Source organism: Triticum aestivum, chromosome 5D (genome assembly GCF_018294505.1).
Source record: "Triticum aestivum cultivar Chinese Spring chromosome 5D, IWGSC CS RefSeq v2.1, whole genome shotgun sequence".
NCBI lineage: Eukaryota > Viridiplantae > Streptophyta > Magnoliopsida > Poales > Poaceae > Triticum > Triticum aestivum.
Genome location: NC_057808.1, coordinates 257,219,583 through 257,242,888, shown reverse-complemented (window position 1 = coordinate 257,242,888; position 23,306 = coordinate 257,219,583). Strand labels below are relative to the sequence as shown.

At 46.6% G+C, this 23,306-nt stretch overlaps 1 protein-coding gene across 1 annotated transcript; it reads left to right on the top strand.

Moving 5' to 3' along the window:
• Nucleotides 1-5,118: 5,118 nt before the first annotated feature.
• LOC123124631 (uncharacterized) lies at nucleotides 5,119-5,815 on the top strand. Its single transcript, XM_044545215.1, has 2 exons — nucleotides 5,119-5,379; nucleotides 5,470-5,815. Exons 1-2 carry the CDS (start codon nucleotides 5,152-5,154, stop codon nucleotides 5,752-5,754), a joined length of 513 nt encoding a protein of 170 aa, XP_044401150.1. The 5' UTR covers nucleotides 5,119-5,151; the 3' UTR covers nucleotides 5,755-5,815.
• The last annotated feature ends 17,491 nt before the right edge of the window (nucleotides 5,816-23,306 follow it).

Here is a 23,306-nt window from a genome sequence, read left to right as displayed (position 1 = left end):
CTTCTCTCGTTTTTTTCCTACTGTCTAGACATGGTTGTGTTTCTAGCATGTGTGACGTGCATGTCGTATCATTTTGGAACTGGTTATGTTGGTTTTAGTTTAGTGTTTTGTGTGTTGATAGGTTTTCGTCCCATGGCATGTGTTTCGATACCGAGCACATGAAGTGGCTTTCCTATCAACGCGTTGAACTCGCTCCCCCCTGCTTGCATCTTGAACCTAAATCTGGTTACTAATATATTTCCATTAAGTTTTAATGGAAAGGGGATGAAGCCTGGTTTAAAAAAGTAGGAAGAAGGGAGGAGGAAGGAGGGAGGAGAAAGGAGAGCTGGCGGCAGTGGAAGACCGGTTAGATGCGGTCGACGCCGATGGAGGATCGGCTGGATGTGGCAAGGCTGGAATAGAGAGGAAGGAGGGATGACATAGGGAGGAGAACGGATGAAGTAAGGAGGAAGGAGAAATGAGGGAAGAGAGACCTGATGTTGATCCGAGCGACGACTCCAGTTGCCGGAGTGCTGCTTGAAGCTGGCTAGCTCGAAGAGAGGGTGAAAGAAAAGGAAGAGGGATGAAGGAGGGAGGAGAGGGTGAGGGTTGGTAACTGGTGAAGTGGATTGTCACAACGGTGGATCAATACCCCGGCAGTGGCGCATGATGGAGGGCCGACTACAATGGCAGAGGCGATGCCTAAAAGCTACCTTATGCACCAGCCCGGGTCCTCTATTTTTTCAAAACACAGAAACTTTATTCATTTAAAATAGCAATTACATCATTTATGAGGATGAGTACAATTTTATCCAAACACTCCTCAATCCAAACAAAAGTCAAAGAAAATCTAGCCAACATGGGAAGCTCATGAGCTATAGATAGAAAAATCACAAGCAATATAATAACAATCGTCGAGAGCTGCCACTGCAAGAGGAATGCCACCCCAACCAATTAAGAGCTTTGTGAAGATTGTGGTCAACTCTTGTCCATCAATTTGTCAAATTGCTACATAGGAAGAAGGTGCCCTCTCTGTTCCTGAAACTTGATGTGGCCAAGGCCTTTGACTCGCTGGCCTGGCAGTTCCTCATGGAGGTCCTCGCACACCATGGGCTTGGTGTAAGGTGGCCCGTCAATCCTTTCCTCGGCGTCCACTCAAGTCTTGGTGGATGGCCGCCCCGGAGGCAAGATCTGGCGTGCTTGTGGTTTGAGGCAAGGCGTCCCCATGTCACCTATGCTCTTCATTATAGCCATATGGATGTGGTCAACACCATGATCCAGAAGGTCGAGCTTGAGGGTATGTTGGAATTCGTGGCAGACTTGAGCATCAAACACATGCTCTCTTTGTATGCAGGCAATGTTGTCTTATTTGCCTGTCTAGTGGCGCGGGATCTGGTGGTGATCAAGGAGGTCTTTGATATTTTTTGTGAGGCATGTGGTTTGAAAGTTACTCTCCAGAAAAGCTCAATAATTCCAATCAATTGTTCTTAGGAGGTGGTGGAGGAAGTCCTGCCTATTCTTTTGTGGCCATTGGTTTTCTTCCCTTGCAAGTATTTGGGTTTGCTCTTGGCTCCGCGTAATCTAAAAAGGCAGAGCTGCAAGAGCTCATTGATCAAATTGCCAATAAGCTGCAGCTCTTGCAGTGTGTCATGTTGAATGAGGCGGGAAGGATTTTCCTGCTCTATTTGGTTCTGACCACGGCTGCAATTTGTCACATGCGGTCACTGTACCTGCCCCCTTGGCCACTTCACACTCTAGATAAAATCAGAAGAAACTTTCTGTGTAGGGGATCGATGGAGGTGATGTTTGGAAACTTCAAGGTCGCATATGATGTTGTCTTCCGTATGAGAGACCTAGGTGGAATGGGCATCCACAACCTACGCTTGCTCAATGCAGCACTACAGGTGCTAGTCTTGGCTTTCCTAGACCGACCAACAATTCAAGATAGGCCTTGGCAGGGCTGCCGGTGCATGTGGCGTCTGATGTTGCGGTCATGTTCACGTCCTCGACTGTATGCATAATTGGCGATGGTCATATCATGTGCTTATAGTATGATAGGTGGATTGTTAGCGGCAGAGATTGCCTCGGACATTGTCCATGCGGGCTGCTTGTCGCTTGGACTAGTTGCTCAGTGCGCTTGGGGATCCTCCATAACAGGTGGATCGCGCAGATTAAAGGCCCTTTCTCGATGGCCATGATTACCCAATTCTATTTTCTTTGGTTGAGGATTCATAGGCAGGCTAGTGCGATGACGGAGAAGTCGGATGCCTTCTGCTGGATCTAGTCCGAATCTGGCTCCTACTCCACGAAGACTGCTTATCAGGCAATCTTCTATGGCCTCACTTCCATGCCTGGTGTGTTGAAGGTTTGGGGTTCTCGTGCCCCCTTTGAGCTCAGTTTCTTCGTCGGGCTTTCTTGTACAAACAAATGCTAGACCTTTGACCATCTCCTTGCGAGAGGAATGACTCATCAGCCTTGCTGTCCGCCATGCCTTTAGGAGTTAGAGACAATCGCCCATATACTTATCCAGTGTTCCTTCGCCCGGACTGTCTATTTTAGAGTGTTGTAACCCAGGGGTGGGAAGGCTTCACCCCTCCACCCCAGGTAGACATGGTGAACTAGTGGACAACATCTAGTGAGGTTGCGCCCCGGGCTCTCCAGAGCTAAATTTCCTATTATTTTTCACAATACACTCTCTCTGGAAAGATAGAAACTGACAGGCGTTTGACGATATATATAGGTTTCAGTGACCGTGGTGATAGTTGGCATTGATAGTGAATGGCGGTTGTGGCGGCTTGTGTGGTGCCTCAAGCAGGCCAAATGTAGAGGTGTGGGTGTGCGTGAGTAGTTTGTTGTAGCTTTCCCTGTGGACTGGTGTGTGCGTGCGGGGGCCTTTTCCTTCTGGCAGCTCCTTGTAATTGCTTGTACTCCTTCCTTCCTATCTTAACAAAGTGTCGCTATTGCGCAATCCAGAAAAAACTGCCGCCACCACTCCTACAGATCTTCTTGCATTCTACATGGTGTCAATGACCTCCAAATTATGAGTTAATAATGAGCCGATTGCATCAACCGTCACGTCATCAGCGCACCAGTCAATTATCCAATTCCCCCAACAATGAATTTGCCCTTATCGTCCCTTAGGACCGCCACAAGCATGACCCTAAGCAAGTCTTGATCAAAATATTGTTTGGGTTATTCCAATCTTCTTCCTTGACTCATGAAGACCTAGCTCCTCCATTTCTCGAACCACTGTTCCTAAGAATTTATCTATTTTGCTTCAAGCCTATCTATCGTGCATGCACATGTGTGTATGTATGTCTCTGTGTGTGTGTTAGAGAGAGAGAGAGAGAGAGAGAGAGAGAGAGAGAGATCATATGGGTTCTGAAGATTGCTTTGGTTAAAGATGTTTTGAAGAGTTCTACCAAGTTAATTTGCTTTGCTTGTTACTCTTGGATGGTGTGAGCCTCCTAGAAGGTTATGAGTCACGTAAGGGCCCAAACCACCATATTGTGAAGGACTCAAGAGTTTGTACACTATAAAGAGATCGCCTTATTTGTGGTGCATCTACCGTGAGTGAGGTTTGAACCTTCACGGACGAGGAGTATGATAATGCATACTATCTAAACCTTAGGATACATCGTCGAGCCCCCACGATCGCAACCTCTAAACTAAAACTCTACTTTCTTACAAGTTTCATTTCCTTTTTTTACTTTGGTTAGTTTGCATGTGTACAAGTTTCGTAAGGATCAACCAATCTTGTTCTAAAACTTAATAATCCTAAAACTCTGTGGTAGTGATTATTTTGTAGGATTATTCACACCCTCCAGTCAGTTGCACATCAACCCAAGCCCCCTTTCACCTTTTTCTACCGTCATGGTGCTGACTCACCATGACACCTCTCCTCCTATTGACCTGCCACTCAACTCGACTGGCGTCAATTCGTGTCAATAACACCTTGTCCTTGTGAACCGCCTACTCCCTAGAGGAAGGGGGCAACTTTGATGAACTCTCCCGTGTTAGTAGGGATGCAAACGGGGCGAGATAGCGGGCAATAGCGTACAACATAGCATTAATAACTAATTATTGAGTTTTACGGGATGGAGCGGGATGCCGCTGGCACCCTACCTGTCAGCCATGACGTACCGCTTGCTCTTACTCACCGTCCCTCTTCTCTTCCCACCACCTTTCTCCCATGCCGCTCCTCTCGCCGCTCATCTCGTCTCATCGACCGACGACCTAGCTTGGACCGAATGTGTTGTTTCTAGTTTCTCCTGTTAACCATTGGATTGATGCTCTATAAAAAATATGGAAAGGTAAATAACTAAGGGAGTAGCTACAAAACAGTCACCTGAAATTTAAAGTTATCAGTCGATTTCTGGCTTTCAATCTCAACCGTTTGATCAAGATCCAACATCCGGGCATCATTTTCAACCTCGGCTCTCTTCTTCCTCACCTGATCTCCCCCCCAGCCGCCACCACGGACCACCGGCCGGACCACCAGCCACCACCACCCGCGGCCGGAGGCGCTCCTCCACAGCCTTGCTCTCCCCGGAACCTCCTCCCACTGCCGCGCCGCCGCCGCCCCCGACCATCCCTCTAGCCCCGGGCCTTGCCGGTTTTTTTCTCTTCGGTGAACCTTCACAACTGCCGTGCTGCCTCCCCCACCCCCACCCTAAGATAGATGATGGGGTTCCTCCCCTCCGGTTGTTTCTCCCTTCAACCAAAATCGACTGACCCAAATTCGAAAGTCAGGCGACTGACATGTAGCTATTGTGATTAACTAACCACGTAGGTGGGTACACGCATGGGATTATGCATGTAGAACGTGCAACATGCAACACATTTTTCATACGGGCAGTGCAGTCCTATTATAAATGACAAGTAGTTACACGCATGACATGAATTACAGCTCAGAACACAGCTAGCACATAAATAGAGCATGCAACGTAATTTGTATCCATGTGTCTAAGTAGACACACTGTCACAACTGTCATACCAAATGAGACACTCTGTACCATGCATGTCAGTGCGTACATAGTCCGTCGGATACACATGTATCCGTCTGAGCTCTTGCAACCTGTTTCCATATATTTGTAGCTAGCTTAGCCGTGTGTATATAAATTGACAAACACCGTAGTTTTGTAGAGACCAGTCATCCAGAAGAGCGAGGGCATGTGTCCCCGGAGCAACTCGGCCTTGGTGCCGCCGGTGCCGAAGCCGCAGCAGAAGAAGTGGCGGCAGGAAGAGGAGTCAGGAGGCGGTTGCAGGGGATCTCGGGCCTCCCGGCGTGCGTTGACGAAGAGCGAGGAGGTGCGGAGGTACAGCGCGGTGGAGCGTCGTGAGCGCATCGAGAGATACCGGAGCAAGCGCAAGCGCCGCAACTTCCAAAAGAAGATCACCGTATGTATTTGCTTTCCGATCTCCTGGTTGATTTGCATTCATTCGTTCACTCAGCCATGCATTTCTTTCTGTATTACTACTACTTTGCAGTACGCTTGCCGGAAGGCGCTCGCGGATAGACGGCGGAGGATCAAGGGGCGGTTCGCACACGCCGGAGAGGAAGAACAAAAGGCGTGCCTTGCAGAAACGACAGACCAAGGTTCAAGCAGCATTAGCGGAAGTGCGGTGCCGGAGTGGTGGCCAGCAATGGAGGAGGCGCTGGCCAGGAAGGAGGAAGTGGATGGCATCACTCGCTGGGACCATGAGATGCTCGTCTCATTCCTCGGCCTAAACCTCTGCTGCGCTAGTGACCCTTCCAACCATCCATCCACCTGAACAATGTAATGCAATCAAACGCCGTCTATCCAAGGTCACAAGATTGAGTTCCGAAGTTAAAGAAAAAAAAAGGAGTCGTATCTTGAGTTCTTCATTTTTCCATTTCCATTTTTGAAATGAACTTTTGATCCATCTATGGAAGCTGTAATTTTTTTCCTTTTTGGAGATCCTATGGAAGCTGTAGGAATTGGAACTTCTGGCCAACTCATGGGCCAAATCAAACTTGGGCTATGCATCTCAAATTGTTGTATCTTTGCGGATTAAGAATGTTTACTTTCTCTAGAGAGAGAATATTAATAATGCTTACTGGATGTGGTCCGGCAAAACAAGTTTGGTCCGCGCGTTGTTGCGATGGAGTAGAGTGGAGTGAATGCCAACACTCAACTTCGACCTCATCGGGTAGTTGTCCTCTTTGTGTAGCGACCTAAAGTCCGGTAGGGATCTCCGGTCCGGCGAAACCCTAGTCTTTCAGTGTTTATGCAAGCACTACAATAATGTGGTCTTTCGTGAGGTGATAGCCTCTCCCCAACTGATGTTGCGCCACATTTAAGAGAACTTCCTTACATGGGTCTCTGCAAAGTTGATCTACAACACGGCCTTTGAGGCGCGGGCATGGTGTCGTGTGTGGCGTTGCATACATAGTCGCTTGGTACCTTGCCCTATGTTCCGATAAGCCTCCCATCAATTATCCACAAAAAACTATAAATACCTATTTGGTATACAATTATAACAACATACCTATGGGGAGAAGGGATTTGTGCAGACAGAAAATAGAAAACCACCCAACCGCTCCCGCGTCGCTCCGACGGCGACGGGGGGATCCCTAGCGCGCCGCCGCCTCCCCCCCCAAGCTCCTCCATCCCTCTTATTTGTCGCCGCTGGCGTGCTCGGTCTGGCAAAGCTTGGTCGGAGCTGGCTGTTGGGGAACGTAGTAATAATTCAAAATTTTCCTACGTGTCACCAAGATCAATCTAGGAGATACTAGCAATGAGAAAGAGGGAGTGCATCTTCATACCCTTGAAGATCGCTAAGCGGAAGCGTTACAAGAACGCGGTTGATGGAGTCGTACTCCCGGCGATTCAAATCGCGGAAAATCCGATCTAGCGCCGAACGGACGACGCCTCCGCGTTCAACACACGTACAGCCCGGGGACGTCTCCTCCTTCTTGATCCAGCAAGGGGAGAGGAGAAGTTGAGGGAGAACTCCAGCAGCACGACGGCATGGTGGCGATGGAGCTCGTGGTTCTCCGGCAGAGCTTCGCTAAGCACTACGGAGGAGGAGGAGGAGGAGTTGGAGGAGGAGAGGGCTGCGCCAAGCAAGGGGGTGTGGCTGCCCTCTCTCTCCCTCACTATACATAGGGGGAAGGGGGTGGAGGAGGCGCCCTAGGGTTCCCTAGGGGAGGGGCGGCGGCCACAGGGGAAACCCTAGATGGGTTTGGGCGCCCCCACCCCTAGGAAACTTGCCCCCAAGCCGGGAGGGGCGGCTGCCCTAGGGGAGGCGCCCCCACCTCTCCAGGTTACGTGAGAGGGGTTGGGAGGGGCGCACAGCCCCTTAGTGGGCTGGTGTGCCCCCTCCCCTGGGCCCATAAGGCCCCCCAACGCTTGCCGGGGCCTCCGAAACACCTTTCGGTCACGCTGGCCGTCACCCGGTACTCCCAGAACAATTCCGGGCCCCAATACCCTTCGTCCAATATATCGATCTTCACCTCCGGACCATTCTAGAGTTCCTCGTCACGTCCGGGATCTTATCCGGGACTCCAAACAACCTTCGGTAACCACATACTATTTCCCATAACAACTCTAGCGTCACCGAACCTTAAGTGTGTAGACCCTACGGGTTCGGGAACCATGCAGACATGACCGAGACACCTCTCCGGCCAATAACCAATAGCGGGATCTGGATACCCATATTGGCTCCCACATGTTCCACGATGAACTCATCGGATGAACCACGATGTCGGGGATTCAATCAATCCCGTATACAATTCCCTTTGTCTATCGGTATGTTACTTGCCCGAGATTCGATCGTCGGTATCCCAATACCTCGTTCAATCTCGTTACCGGCAAGTCTCTTTACTCGTTCCGTAACGCATGATCCCGTGGCTAACTCATTAGTCACATTGAGCTCATTATGATGATGCATTACCGAGTGGGCCCAGAGATACCTCTCCGTCATACGAAGTGACAAATCCCAGTCTCGATTCGTGCCAACCCAATAGACACTTTCGGAGATACCTGTAGTGCACCTTTATAGCCACCCAGTTACGTTGTGACGTTTGGTACACCCAAAGCATTCCTACGGTATCCGGGAGTTGCACAATCTCATGGTCTAAGGAAACGATACTTGACATTAGAAAAGCTCTAGCAAACGAACTACACGATATTGTGCTATGCTTAGGATTGGGTCTTGTCCATCACATCATTCTTCTAATGATGTGATCCCGTTATCAATGACATCCAATGTCCATGGTCAGGAATCCATAACCATCTATTGATCAACGAGCTAGTCAACTAGAGGCTTAGTAGGGACCTGTTGTGGTCTATGTATTCACACATGTATTACGGTTTCCAGTTAATACAATTATAGCATGAACAATAGACAATTATCATGAACAAGAAAATACAATAATAACCATTTATTATTGCCTCTAGGGCATATTTCCAACAGTCTCCCACTTGCACTAGAGTCAATAATCTAGTTTACATCACTATGTGATTGTAATGAATCCAACACCCATGGGGTTTGTTCATATCTCGCTTGTGAGAGAGGTTATTAGTCAACGGGTCTGAACCTTTCAGATCCATGTGTGCTTTACAAATCTCTATGTCATCTTGTAGATGCAGCTACCACGCGCTACTTGGAGCTATTCCAAATAACTGCTCTACTATACGAATCCAGTTTACTACTCAGAGTCATCCGGATTAGTGTCAAAGTTTGCATCGACGTAACCCCTTACGACGAACTCTTTTACCACCTCCATAATCGAGAAAATTCTTTAGTCCACTAGTTACTAAGGATAAGTTCGACCGCTGTCACGTGATCCATTCCTGGATCACTCTTGTACCCCTTGACTAATTCATGGCAAGGCACACTTCAGGTGCGGTACACAGCATAGCATACTGTAGAGCCCACGTCTAAAGCATAGGGGGCGACCTTCGTCCTTTCTCTCTCTTCTGCCATGGTCAGGCCTTGAGTCTTACTCAATACTCACACCTTGTAACACATCCAAGAACTCCTTCTTTGCTGATCTATTTTGAACTCCTTCAAAATCTTGTCACGGTATGTATTCATTTTGAAAGTACTATTAAGCGTTTTTTGATCTATCCTTATAGATCTTGATGCTCAATGTTCAAGTAGCTTAATCCAGGTTTTCCATTGAAAAACACTTTTCAAATAACCCTGTATGCTTTCCAGAAATTCTACATCATTTCTGATCAACAATATGTTAACAACATATACTCATCAAAAATTCTATAGTGCTCCCACTCACTTCTTTGGAAATACAAGTTTCTCATAAACTTTGTATAAACCCAAAATCTTTGATCATCTCATCAAAGCGTACATTCAAACTCCGATGCTTACTCCAGTCCTTAGAAGGATTGCTGGAGCTTTGCATACTTGTTAGCATCTTTCAGGATTGAAAAAACCTTCTGGTTATATCACATACAACCTTTCCTCAAGAAAATCGTCGAGGAAACAATGTTTTGACATCCTATCTGCAAGATTTCATAAATAATGCAGTAACTGCTAATATAATTCCAACAGACTCTTAGCATCGCTACGAGTGAGAAAGTCTCATCATAGTCAACTCCTTGAACTTGTCGGAAAACATCTTAACGACAAGTCGAGCTTTCTTAATGGTGATACTTACCATCATTGTCCATTTTCCCTTTTAAAATCCATCTGTACCCAAAAGCCTTACGACCATCAAGTAGTTCTTCCAAAGTCTATACTTTGTTTCCATACATGGATCCTCTCGGATTTTATGGCCTCGAGCCATTCATCGGAATCCGGGCCCACCATCGCTTCTCCATAGCTCATAGGTTCATCGTTGTCCAACAACATGACTTCCAAGATAGGATTACCGTACCACTATGAAGTAGTACGCATCCTTGTCGACCTACGAGGTTTGGTAGTGACTTGATATGAAGTTTCATGATCACTATCATCAGCTTCCACTTCAATTGGTGTAGGCGCCACAGGAACAACTTCCTGTGCCCTGCTGCACACTAGTTGAAGTGACGGTTCAATAACCTCATCAAGTCTCCACCATCCTCCCACTCAGTTCTTTCGAGAGAAACTTTTCCTTGAGAAAGGACCCGATTCTAGAAACAATCCCTTTTGCTTCCGGATCTGAGATAGGAGGTATACCCAACTGTTTTTGAGTGTCCTATGAAAATGCATTTATCCGCTTTGGGTTCGAGCTTATCAGCCTGAAACTTTTTCACATAAGCGTTGCAGCCCCAAACTTTTAAGAAACGACAGCTTAGGTTTCTCTAAACCATAGTTCATACGGTGTTGTCTCAACGGAATTGCGTGGTGCCCTATTTAAAGTGAATGCGGTTGTCTCTAATGCCTAGCCCATAAACGATAGAGGTAATTCGATAAGAGACATCATGGTATGCACCATATCCAATAGGGTGCAGTTATGATGTTCGGACACACCATCACACTATGGTGTTCCAGGCGGTATTAGTTGTGAAACAATTTCCACAATGTCTTAATTGTGTGCCAAACTCGTAACTCAGATATTCATCTCTATGATCATATCACAGACATTTTATCCTCTTGTCACGACGATCTTCAACTTCACTCTGAAATTACTTGAACCTTTCAATAATTCAGACTTGTGTTTCATCAAGTAAATATACTCAACATCTACTCAAATCATCTGTGAAGTAAGAACATAACGATATCCACTGCATGCCTCAGCACTCATTGGACCGCGCACATCAAAATGTATTACTTCCAACAAGTTGCTTTCTTGTTCCATCTTACTGAAAAACGAGGCCTTTCAGTCATCTTGCCCATGTGTTATGATTTGCATGTCTCAAGTGATTCAAAATCAAGTGAGTCCAAACGATCCATCTGTATGGAGTTTCTTCATGCATAGATACCAATAGACATGGTTCGCATGTCTCAATCTTTTCAAAAACGAGTGAGTCCAAAGATCCATGAACATGGAGCTTCTTCATGCGTTTTATACCAATATGACTCAAATGGTAGTGCCACAAGTATGTGGTACTATCATTACTATCTTATATCTTTTGGCATGAACATGTGTATCACTACGATCGAGATTCAATAAACCATTCATTTTAGGTGTAAGACCATTGAATGTATTATTCAAATAAACAGAGTAACCATTATTCTCCTTAAATGAATAACCGTATTGCGATAAACATAATCCAATCATGTCTATGCTCAACGCAAATACCAAATAACAATTATTTAGGTTTAACACCAATCCCGATGGTAGAGGGAGCGTGCGATGTTTGATCACATCAACTTTAGAAACACTTCCAACACATATCGTCATCTCACCTTTAGCTAGTTTCCGTAGCCTTTTATTTCGAGTTACTAACACTTAGCAACCGAACCGGTATTTATTACCCCGGTGCTACTAGGAGTACTAGTAAAGTACACACTAATATAACGTATATCCAAATACTTCTGTCAACCTTGCCAGCCTTCTCATCTACCAAGTATCTAGGGTAGTTCTGCTTCAGTGACCGTTCCCCTCATTACAGAAGCACTTAGTCTCGGGTTTGGGTTCAACCTTGGGTTTCTTCACTAGAGCAGCAACTGATTTGCCGTTTCATGAAGTATCCCTTCTTTCCCTTGCCCTTCTTGAAACTAGTGGTTTTACTAACCGTCAACAATTGATGCTCCTACTTGATTTCTACTTTCGCGGTGTCAAACATCGCGAATTGCTCAAGGATCATCATGTCTATCCCTGATATGTTATAGTTCATCACGAAGCTCTAATAGCTTGGTGGCAGTGACTATGGAGAACCATCACTATCTCATCTGGAAGATTAACTCCCACTCAATTCAAGCGATTGTAGTACTCAGACAATCTGAGCACATGCTCAACGATTGAGCTTTTCTCCCTTAGTTTGCAGGCTTAAGAAACTTGTCAGAGGTCTCATACCTCTTGACGTGGGCACTAGTCTGAAATCCCAATTTCAGTCTTTGGAACATCTCATATGTTCTGCGACATTTCAAAACGTCTTTGGCGCCTCAATTCTAAACCGTTAGCATTACGCACTGAACTATCACGTAGTCATCAAAACGTGTATGTCAGATGTTCGCAACATCCACAGACGACGCTCGAGGTTCACACACCGAGCGGTGCATTAAGGACATAAGCCTTCTGCACAGCAATGAGGATAATCCTTAGTTTACGGACCCAGACCGCATAATTTCTACTATCAACTTTCAACTAAATTTTCTCTAGGAACATATCTTAAACAGTAGAACCAAAGCGTAAGCTACGACATAATTTGCAAAGACCTTTTGACTATGTTCATGATAATTAAGTTCATCAGATTATTTAATGAACTCCCACTTAGATAGACATCCCTCTAGTCATCTAAGTGATACATGATCCGAGTCAACTAGGTCGTGTCCGATCATCACGTGAGACGGACTAGTCATCATCGGTGAACATCTTCATGTTGATCGTATCTACTATACGACTCATGTTCGACCTTTCGGTCTCTTGTGTTCCGAGGCCATGTCTATACATACTAAGCTCGTCAAGTCAACCTAAGTGTTTCGCACGTGTAAATCTGGCTTACACCCGTTGTATGCGAACGTTAGAATCTATCACACCCGATCATCATGTGGTGCTTCAAAACAACGAACCTTCGCAACGGTGCACAGTTAGGGGGAACACTTTCTTGAAATTTTAGCGAGGGATCATCTTATTTATGCTACCGTCGTTCTAAGCAAATAAGATGTAAACATGACAAACATCACATGCAAATCATAAAGTGACATGATATGGCCAATATCATCTTGCGCCTTTTGATCTCCATCTTCGAGGCACGGCATGGTCACCTTCGTCACCGGTATGACACCATGATCTCCATCATCATGATCTCCATCATCGTGTCTTCATGAAGTTGTCTCGCCAACTATTACTTCTACTACTATGGCTAACGGTTAGCAATAAACTAAAGTAATTACATGGCGTTTTTCATTGACACACAGGTCATACAATAAATTAAGACAACTCCTATGGCTCCTGCCGGTTTTCATACTCACCGACATGCAAGTCGTGATTCCTATTACAAGAAAATGATCAATCTCATACATCACATATATATAATTCATCACATCCTTTTGGCCATATCACATCACATAGCATACCCTGCAAAAACAAGTTAGACGTCCACTAATTGTTGTTGCATGTTTTACGTGGCTGCTATGGGTTTCTAGCAAGAACGTTTCTTACCTACGCAAAAGCCACAACGGTGATATGCCAATTTCTATTTACCCTTCATAAGGACCCTCTTCATCGAATCCGATCCGACTAAAGTGGGAGAGACAGACACCCGCTAGCCACCTTATGCATCAAGTGCATGTCAGTCGGTGGAACCTGTCTCACGTAAGTGTACGTGTAAGGTCGGTCCGGGCCGCTTCATCCCACAATGCCTCCGAATCAAGATAATACTAGTAACGGCAAGCAAATTGAACAAATCATCGCCCACAGCTACTTTGTGTTCTACTCGTGCATAGAATCTACGCATAGACCTAGCTCTGATACCACTGTTGGGGAACGTAGTAATAATTCAAAATTTTCCTACGTGTCACCAAGATCAATCTAGGAGATACTAGCAACGAGAGAGAGGGAGTGCATCTTCATACCCTTGAAGTTCGCTAAGCGGAAGCGTTACAAGAACGCGGTTGATGGACTCGTACTCGCGGCGATTCAAATCGCGCAAAATCTGATCTAGCGCCGAACGGACGACGCCTCCGCGTTCAACACACGTACAGCCCGGGGACGTCTCCTCCTTCTTGATCTAGCAAGGGGAGAGGAGAAGTTGAGGGAGAACTCCAGCAGCACGACGGCGTGGTGGCGATGGAGCTCGTGGTTCTCCGGTAGAGCTTCGCTAAGCACTACGGAGGAGGAGGAGGAGTTGGAGGAGGAGAGGGTTGCGCCAGGCAAGGGGGTGCGGCTGCCCTCTCTCTCCCTCACTATATATAGGGGGAAGGGGGTGGAGGAGGCGCCCTAGGGTTCCCTAGGGGAGGGGCGGCGGCCACAGGGGAAACCCTAGATGGATTTGGGCGCCCCCACCCCTAGGAAAGTTGCCCCTAAGCCGGGAGGGGCGGCTGCCCTAGGGGAGGCGCCCCCACCTCTCCAGGTTACGTGAGAGGGGTTGGGAGGGGCGCACAGCCCCTTAGTGGGCTGGTGTGCCCCCTCCCCTTGGCCCATAAGGCCCCCCAACGCTTGCCGGGGCCTCCGAAACACCTTTCGGTCACGCTGGTCATCACCCGGTACTCCCAGAACAATTCCGGACTCCAATACCCTTCGTCCAATATATCGATCTTCACCTCCAGACCATTCCAGAGTTCCTCGTCACGTCCGGGGTCTCATCCGGGACTCCGAACAACCTTCGGTAACCACATACTATTTCCCATAACAACTCTAGCGTCACCGAACCTTAAGTGTGTAGACCCTACGGGTTCGGGAACCATGCAGACATGACCGAGACACCTCTCCGGCCAATAACCAATAGCGGGATCTGGATACCCATATTGGCTCCCACATGTTCCACGATGATCTCATCGGATGAACCACGATGTCGGGGATTCAATCAATCCCGTATACAATTCCCTTTGTCTATCGGTATGTTACTTGCCCGAGATTCGATCGTCGGTATCCCAATACCTCGTTCAATCTCATTACCGGCAAGTCCCGTTACTCGTTCCGTAACGCATGATCCCGTGGCTAACTCATTAGTCACATTGAGCTCATTATGATGATGCATTACCGAGTGGGCCCAGAGATACCTCTCCATCATACGGAGTGACAAATCCCAGTCTCGATTCGTGCCAACCCAACAGACACTTTCGGAGATACCTGTAGTGCACCTTTATAGCCACCCAGTTACGTTGTGACGTTTGGTACACCCAAAGCATTCCTACAGTATCCGGGAGTTGCACAATCTCATGGTCTAAGGAAACGATACTTGACATTAGAAAAGCTCTAGCAAACGAACTACACGATCTTGTGCTATGCTTAGGATTGGGTCTTGTCCATCACATCATTCTCCTAATGATGTGATCCCGTTATCAATGACATCCAATGTCCATGGTCAGGAAACGATAACCATCTATTGATCAACGAGCTAGTCAACTAGAGGCTTACTAGGGACATGTTGTGGTCTATTTATTCACACATGTATTACGGTTTCCAGTTAATATAATTATAGCATGAACAATAGACAATTATCATGAACAAGGAAATACAATAATAACCATTTATTATTGCCTCTAGGGCATATTTCCAACACTGGCAACCATGGGCCAGCTTCATCTCCTCGCGTGTTGGGGCCGACGCGGGGCAGCTGCTACGAGCCGGGGCATGGCGCGGACAACTGGAACCACGACGCGACATCGTGCAGGTGCGTTTGCATCGTGATCGATAGCGTGGAGGGTGGTGGTTATTAGTGCTGGTGGTGGCCTTGGCGGTTATCCAGGCTTCGCCCAGATCTGGTGTGCAGTGGCTACTGGCGGTGAGGACTGGGGATGCATGAGCTGGAGGCTGCTATCTTGCTTTCCGGTGGTGATGGCTGACGGTCGCAGTGGTTTTGGCCCTGCACTCGGTTGGATGATATATAGGCCAAGGCGGGTCGGGAGGATGGAGGTTTGGTGGCAACAGCGTCGCGATCATGGTCCTGCAGCTGGCGCAGGGTGGTGGTGGCGGCATCCCTTCTCCTGGGTTCGATCCGGCGGCGTGTAACAGCGGTGGTTCTACCCGTGCTCGAGCAGGCCAAATCTGGGCCCGAAGAGGATCTGAGTTGTCCCTCTGGATATGTGAGGTTGGGCTTGGTCCGGGTTGTGCATGCGAGCGATGCTCTCGCGGGTGCTGTAGGGGCGGTGGTGGCCGTGACGCCACTACGCTGTCAGATGGATCGATGCCGATGGCCACGGTCTTGGCATCATTCAAGCTCGCCTAGGCTACTCTTGAGGGCTATGGCCGCCGGCTATTAGTAGTATAGGGGTCGTGTCCCCCTCCCCCCGCACATCGGGGTTAGTTGAGACGCCAGCATCGATGCCTCCTACCGTGGGAGGGGGAGGGTATCTAGTGCACCAAGTTAATAAAATCCAATTTATGAATGTCAAAAGATTCTGAACAAAAAGTATGTTGTACTAGCAAACAAGAATTTGTCGTACTGCCAAATTTGAGATCCAAATTGAAAACACAACATTACAAACAAAAAACACAAATTCACTAATGATATAGAAAATGGGCTGAATTGAAGGCCCAGGTTGCATTAGGTACTATTCACAACATGATTTGTCTTTTTTGTTTCTAACTATGTACGTCAGATTTGAATCTAAAATTTTATACTATGGTAGATATGTGTCATACTTACAGTCTTACACCCTCATAAAATTTCATAATGTTTCAATGTTTATAAAGTGAGATACGGAGATCGGTGCACTGGTAGCACACAATTCGCCGTTGCACCAGATACATTCCCGGGTGGTGGACCCTGATGCCAGTCTAGGAGTGGAAGGAGTGCCTTCTACTCTTCTTGTTGGGTTGTTCTGCAGTTACGTGGATGGTTGGCAGTGTCAAATGGGGACAAGGATGCTGGGGTGGCGACCCTGGATGGCGTTCGCATGGTTGGTCTTCGCTGGGCATCATGGTGGAGATGGTGCCTATGTCTGTTGGCCGTCTGGGCAGCGAGGGGTGTAGCAGCGGGTGGCTCGGGCTCACCCTTTGTCGTCGGCAATAGCGACGCCAAGATTCGGATGTGGAGGCTTGTACTAGTCTTGAGTATCATGGGTGCCTAGTGTTGACGTGTGACGGTGCATAATCTGGTTAGTACCCTCGGTATGGTTGCTAACGTGGTCGTAAGTACCAGATTGGAGGTCACATAGGGGTTTTACCTCGGTTCGGGCCTCTGCTGAGGAGTAATACTGTACGCCCTTCTTTGTGTTCTTATTCATGGTGGGTATACCTCGGGCGAGTTATTATAATGGAGAGATAAGTTGCTACCAAGAGTCTATGTCTACAAGAGAAGATGGCTCAGAGTCCCGTAGTCACCACCTTATATACACGATGAGGGCTTGTGTTTTACAAGACGTGGATCTAATCTGTACGCCGACATCTTGACTTGGGTTCCAAGATGATCTCTAATCGCTCCATCCAATTCTCCGGGCTCCCTTTGGTCGCCAACTCATTGGCGGGCCTTATGGGCCCCTTGGCAGGCTCGCCGTCGGGCTCCTAGGGATAAGCCATCCCTTCTGCACCACACAGTCAACGCAGATGAGATGCAGAGCGAAAGCTCCGGGCTTTGGCACCGACGCTGCCGGTGCCCGCTAGTGTCGTTCTCCTCTTGAGGACATCATTGTGGTTCTCCTCTCCCTGGTAGGGTTCGGGGTGACGACCCTGTCTATCTTGGACTCGACAGCAGCAACACTTTGTGCCGTCCTCGTCCCAAGGGCATCGTCGTGGAGTTTAGGTGTCCTAGGGTGTGAAGTGGCGTTGTATTTAGGCCTTCCTGTGTTATTTTTTGTTGCAACATAGTCATGTGTATTTATGTTGCCATGCTCTCTCAGGATCTGCTTTGCAATAGGGTCTTCTCACTTTCTTACATTGTTTGGTAGTGTACTTTTATACCTTGCTTTGTGTTTATCTATAAAGCAAGGTAGGATCCTGCTTCGACAGAACACATTCCTATCAACAATCTGGAAATGTGAAATGAAAGTCCTATGTTTGGGTTGTAGACTCGTAATGAAGGGAAGTAAAGAAGTTTTGGACCACCTGCAGAGATTCCTATGTGTAGGCCTAGGGCCAGATCTAGGGGGGCGATATAGCCCTGGTCCGGCCCATACACTAGTAGTCCCAAAACCTTCGACCTAGCATGGCTTAGCGCCCCTTGGCCCAACAGAGCCCTCTTGTTGAGTCGTTCCCTTCCTGTGCCTGATCCTAGTGATCCTTATCCATGTGGGCGAGCAAGGCATTGCACAATTGAAATTTTTGTTGTTGTGCTTTGTAAGCTTGTTGATTCTTAAAATTAATTTTCTCAATAGTAAGGAAGTTGTCATGGGGCATGCCATCCATAAACATCGATCAATGCTCCGTATGTGCTCAACTACAAGCTCAACCAATTCTGCATCGCTTACTATATAGAAATTCATCTTAGTGGCTGTAAGATTGTTGACGGGGAGACTTGCTACATGTAGCGATTCTCATACATGCATACGACGAGGCAATGCACATCTCAAGTTTCCGCTCGAAAAGATAACGATTATACAAATTACCTTTCATAAAAGCGAGGCATGGTAATCACGACCCATCCACGGACATACCAGAATTGCAAATCTGCTGAACTGCAAGCTCACCTAGTTCCCTGTCATTTATGGGGGAATCCGTTTGAGTAATTTTGAGCTAAGTGGAGTCTTGGAAAGCCGAATTCTTGACCTTTGGTATGGAGAGTTTATCTTGGCAAACTCTTCTCTTACCGATCTCCCGATCAACATACTAGGGACGTGCCTCTAGGATAATGATCACGGAAGATGGGCAAACGATTGCTATATTAATATAACGGGACGCAGGCCTGTTTCAAGATGGTCAAATCCATGTCTAGGTTATTTTGGGAGGATGCGAGCAGGGCCAAGCCGGTAAAACCTGAGGCCTTGTGTCAAACTCTAAAATAGGCCATACCTCACCAAAAAACAGAACTCTAACAATATATTGATCCTATTTTTTTACATAGCAAAGTGATGCCTAACAAAGGGACATAGCTATTTCTCAGTTCCAGGGGCCCCCGCGTCGCTCGGCCAGGGCGACACGGGCGGCGAAATAGACTCGCCCTTAACCACCCACACCACCTCCTCTCTGCTCCTCGTCGCCATTGGAGTGGCCGCCGGCAAGCTCGCGGGCTACTGTGACGGCGGCGGCGAGGCATGCTCCGGGTGCAGCTCGTCATGGGACGGGCAGCACACCCTGTGTTTTGCGGCTGGATGAGATGGCATATCTGGATCTGGGCGTCCAAGGGCCTACACGCGTACAACGACCTGCCTAGCGACGAACAACGCGAATCCGGCCCTTGCAGCTGGGCCTGCTATGTGAGATCGGATCTTCTCCCGACGACGGCTTCATGCTCGCGGGGATTTCGTAGCGGATTTTGGTGTTGGCCGGTGTTTGGCTACTGGATGCGAAGATGATGGATTTCTCCTCGGTAGGGGGAGGTGTTGCGCAGGGATGCCGGTGTGTGGGCCGGTCTCTGGCCGGATCAGCGCCGGGGGCCACTATGCATCAGGCTCTCTACTAGGAGGTGGACCACAGTAGCGAGGTGCTGGCCTGACGCGTGTGTGTGGTGAACGACCGACGATGCTACGGTCCACATCTTGGTGGTGGTGACTCAGATCCAATTGGCCAACCGGGGTGGGTGTAGACCACGCTCAAGTGACCACCTACGGCTCCACGACAGCGGTGTTCACAGATGGATCTTATGGAGTGTTCATCTCTCTAGATCTGATGGTTGATTTCTGCGGTGAGGTACAAATTATGGACTACGGCTTACGCAGAGGGATGGTTGTGTAACGGTGGTGGTCGCATGACATTGTACCTGCTAGGATCGTGAAAAGTGGTGACGACAATACTTCAGTGACTTCGATGGTGGTGCTCGTCGAGCACCCGGTCTTGAGCTCCGGGGTGAAAGCCTAGGCTGACCTTAGCAGGTTATGTCTGGCAATGGTGATGTTTTTTTTACGTCGTTACCTTACTGAAGGCATTGTTTGGATGTGCTCGGATTGATTCTTCAGGGTGAAAACCTAGATTCTGGTGGATCCGGTGACAGTGATATTTGAGTGTCGCTCCTTTCCTGAAGGCGTTACTGTTGAAGAACATCGTCGTTCATGTGGTGTCATGAGACGATTAGTGCGGATATGGTCATGTTTGTAGTTTATCGATCACGGATATGATCGCTTCGTTTTTTTCCTCATCTAAGCATAGCTTTGATCTTATAAGACTTTGCTATTTGCTAGCGTATTTTTGTGTGCGTGTGTTCATATTGGCTGTGTGCATCCTATCTATTCAGAGGCTGGATGTGTGATCATTGTGTTATGTCTTCTTTAGATGCTTCATTTTGAGCCAATAAAATCCATCCTTTATCTACATAGCAAAGAGATATATCAAGAATCGTACTTACTCAATCGCTTGGTTGCATAGTCCGCACTTAAATAACACCAATCTTTTAATACTCTTTAAAATAAATTATCCAGTAATATCTCATAATTAATCTTTTCCAATACTTTACTCTTAAGTGTTATTGTGGCCAAATTGTGAAGTCTTCATTGTGTTATTCTAGTACGGACTTCAATAGCTTCAATTTAGAGAATTTCTATTCCAATCAATTGACTCGTTATCAGAGGATATTTTGCGGTTCTTTTATAATATAAATCTACCCACGTATCTCCCTTTTGAGATTGAGTTAAAACATCAATTCTTTGTTTTCTGTTATGCTTTTGGAATCTGGTCGTGTTTTCTAGATGAAGACATGAATTAACCTTAATTATATTAAGTTCTTGAAACACTAGACGTCCAGTATATAAAAGATGAAAATAATAGAATTAGCTACCCCTTCGATCCAAATTAATTGACACAGCTTTAACACAACTTCAAGCTTTTACCAAAACGAAACTAGACGGAAAGCCAAACTCACAGTTAAGACCTCATGGGTCGCTGGTCGAGCTTGAAGACGGACCGATGGGCGACACCACTTGGCTGTTTCTCTCCGTCCTGATCGGCCGACGAGGCAAAGACCTGTGGTCTTAACTACGAAGAGAACAAAACGATGAGGAAGAGAGGCCGCACCGTCTTGTCGATCGCCTTGTGTCGTCGCGGGAGCCTCGAGCAATTGCCCGACCGATCAGCCTGCTTGTTGTGCTGCCTGGGCATCAGCCCGGACTGGAGCGACCCATCTAGAGGCGGAGAGGACCACCTTGCAGCAGAGGCTCGAGGATCCAGCTAGCCCTCTAATTCCTTTTTCTTAAGAGTTTTTTTCTGGGACCTCCAATGTGACGCGGTCTGCGGCAAATTGCCGTCGCGACTCACACACGGAGCCCCGGCTGGGCCGGCCCATTTAGGCGCCATGGCGATGTAAAAATTCATCGAAAAATCTGTAGGAGATCGAAATAAAACCCAAGATCTCGTCCTAAGAGAGTTGGCAATACAACCAGCTGAGCTATGGAGCTTCATTGATTTTAAGACAACACAAACTCTTAAGAAACAAACCACAGCAAAGATTTGAAAAAAATTCTGAAATTCCAAACGCAATCTTTGCAAGGCAACACAAATCATTAAATGTTGGAAAATATTTTTTCAAAATCACGAACACCTTTTTGAAACGGGAACATCTTTTGTAACTCCAAAACAAAATTTGGAAAAACAAACATTTTTCTAAACTCCCAAAGAAAATTTGAAAACATTAACATATCTTGAAATTTATGAACAATTTTTGAAACTCCTAAAAATGGAAACATGAACATTTTCAAAATTTTGTAAACAATTTTTGAAAACGAAAACATCTTTTGAAGTTCCAAAGAATTTTCTAATAACCTTCCAAACAATTTGTGAAAAACAATTGAAAACAGGAACAATTGTTGAAATTTGCAAACAATTACTGAAACGTCAAATATTTCTGAAACTCCTGCAAAAATGGAAACATGAACATTATCTAAAATTTATGAATATATTTTAAAACAGGATTCCTTTTTTAAATTCCAAACAAAAATTTGAAAAGTTTTGAACATTGAAGAAAAACATACCGACCAAAATTTGAAAAACATGATCCTTTTTTGAAAATTGGGCATTTTTTTAAATGTAAACTTTTTTTTGAACTCCTGAAAAAAGGGGACATTTGCGAGCAAATTTTGAAACATGATTTTTTTTTAAAATTTGTGATTGTTTTCTAATGGGAATATTTTTTGAAATTCTGAATATTTTTTGAAATCATGAATATATTTCAGATTTACAAACAATAATTTTACACACAACGATGTTTAAAAAATCTGAAAGAAATTTGTAGAAAGAAATATAGAATTCAAATGAAAGGAAAGAAAAAATGAAATAGGAACAAAAGAAAAATAAACATGAAAGGGAAAAAGGAGAGAAAAGAAAAAAAAGGAAAAACAAAAAAACAAAAACAAAAAAACAAAACAAGAAAAACCGGTTCTGGAACCTCCTAAAAGTTCCCAAAGCCGAAAAAACCGGCTGGAACCTCTAGAAAGTTCCCAAAACTGGGATCACAACAATCATTAACGGGCCAACCCATATCGCGCGCTCGCGCGCTCGCTCATGAAGCCTGTGCGAAACCTCGACAACTTGATGCAACGTGCTTCCAATAGGTAATTCCTTTTTTGCATGGCCTTTTCTTAGAGTTTTTTTCATGATAATACGTGTCTCATTCAAATCATAAAGATCAAAGTACAAGTCACGTAAGGACCCACATGACAAAACCGAAAGATAGCGGAACATCTCTCAGCTTGACACCAACGCCCATCACCTGGCTCCGGCACCACCACAGCAGCCACCGAAGAAAAGAATGACAGATCACCTCCTCAATTGAGCTCGACGCGGTTCCATCGCTGAAATGCGGCTTTGCAGACCTCTAAGGTGGCACATCAGAGGTGAAGCCATGGCCGTTGAAAAATTAGACCGGGGCAACACCCCGAACACGCCATCGAACTCCAGATCTCGCACCCCTTTACGATTAAGACGCCGACGGAGGAAACCACACCTGCCATCCATCAACCACGAACATAACACACATTCCGTCTTCTAGATATCGTCGATGCAGACCACAATCTGCATCTGCTCCTGGACTACCTCCCAAGCTCCGCGCCGAAGTTGGAGCAGACGTCATCGCAACGGCGGAGCCCGAGGACACATATCCACCACGAGGATGCCGTCGCCGCCACACCATCCTTACTCGAACAGACTAATTTTCAAAATCATCCCCAACCATAGGACCGGTCGCCTTGTTGGAGAAGGGTATGAAGAATCTTTATTCAGCGCTGCCATCACCGCCGCCGAAGCCAAGACGATGAACAACCTAAAAATGAAGCTACTTTAGCCTAAAATATCCACACACACACACATGGATCCGGCGAGCCCCCTCACCACCCACGACTGAGGTCGTTGGCGAAGGGGAGCCGCCAAAGGAACACGGTGAAAGAAACTCGCCGGCGGCGGCTAGGGTTTTCTAGTCGCCTCCCGATAGGAAAAGAGCTGGCCTCAGGGAAACCATGGCCTTTTCTTAGATTTTGTGCTTCCTTTACTATGCCTGCTACTTCAAAATGGG